At 53.2% G+C, this 222-nt stretch overlaps 1 protein-coding gene across 1 annotated transcript in view; it reads left to right on the top strand.

The window, feature by feature from the left end:
- The window catches only part of LOC119581988 (organic cation transporter protein-like), a gene marked incomplete in the record, with an annotated part of 7,549 nt that overhangs the window by 1,952 nt on the left and 5,375 nt on the right, over window positions 1-222 (top strand). The window contains 1 exon segment of the mRNA XM_037930175.1: window positions 14-197. Within this exon segment, the coding sequence (XP_037786103.1) occupies window positions 14-197 (184 nt within the window).

Raw genomic sequence — 222 nt, 5'->3', positions numbered from 1 at the left:
CCATTTTCTTCAGGACAGACAAACCCGGCTATGAAAGCTGCCTGATGTACGACTACAACTATACCCTCGCAGCCGAGCTTGGCTACGAGGCGACCCTAGCAGACAAGGCACTCGTTTCCGCCGACTCCAACGAGACTCTGTCCTGCTATTCTCGTGACTTCAACTTCACGCAGTATGAGTCGACGGTCGTTACTGAGGTGTGACGTTATGGTGGTGATCGTG

Source organism: Penaeus monodon, chromosome 15, assembly GCF_015228065.2.
Source record: "Penaeus monodon isolate SGIC_2016 chromosome 15, NSTDA_Pmon_1, whole genome shotgun sequence".
Lineage (NCBI taxonomy): Eukaryota > Metazoa > Arthropoda > Malacostraca > Decapoda > Penaeidae > Penaeus > Penaeus monodon.
Note: the sequence above shows the minus strand (reverse complement) of the source record. Positions and strands in the feature narration are given on the sequence as shown.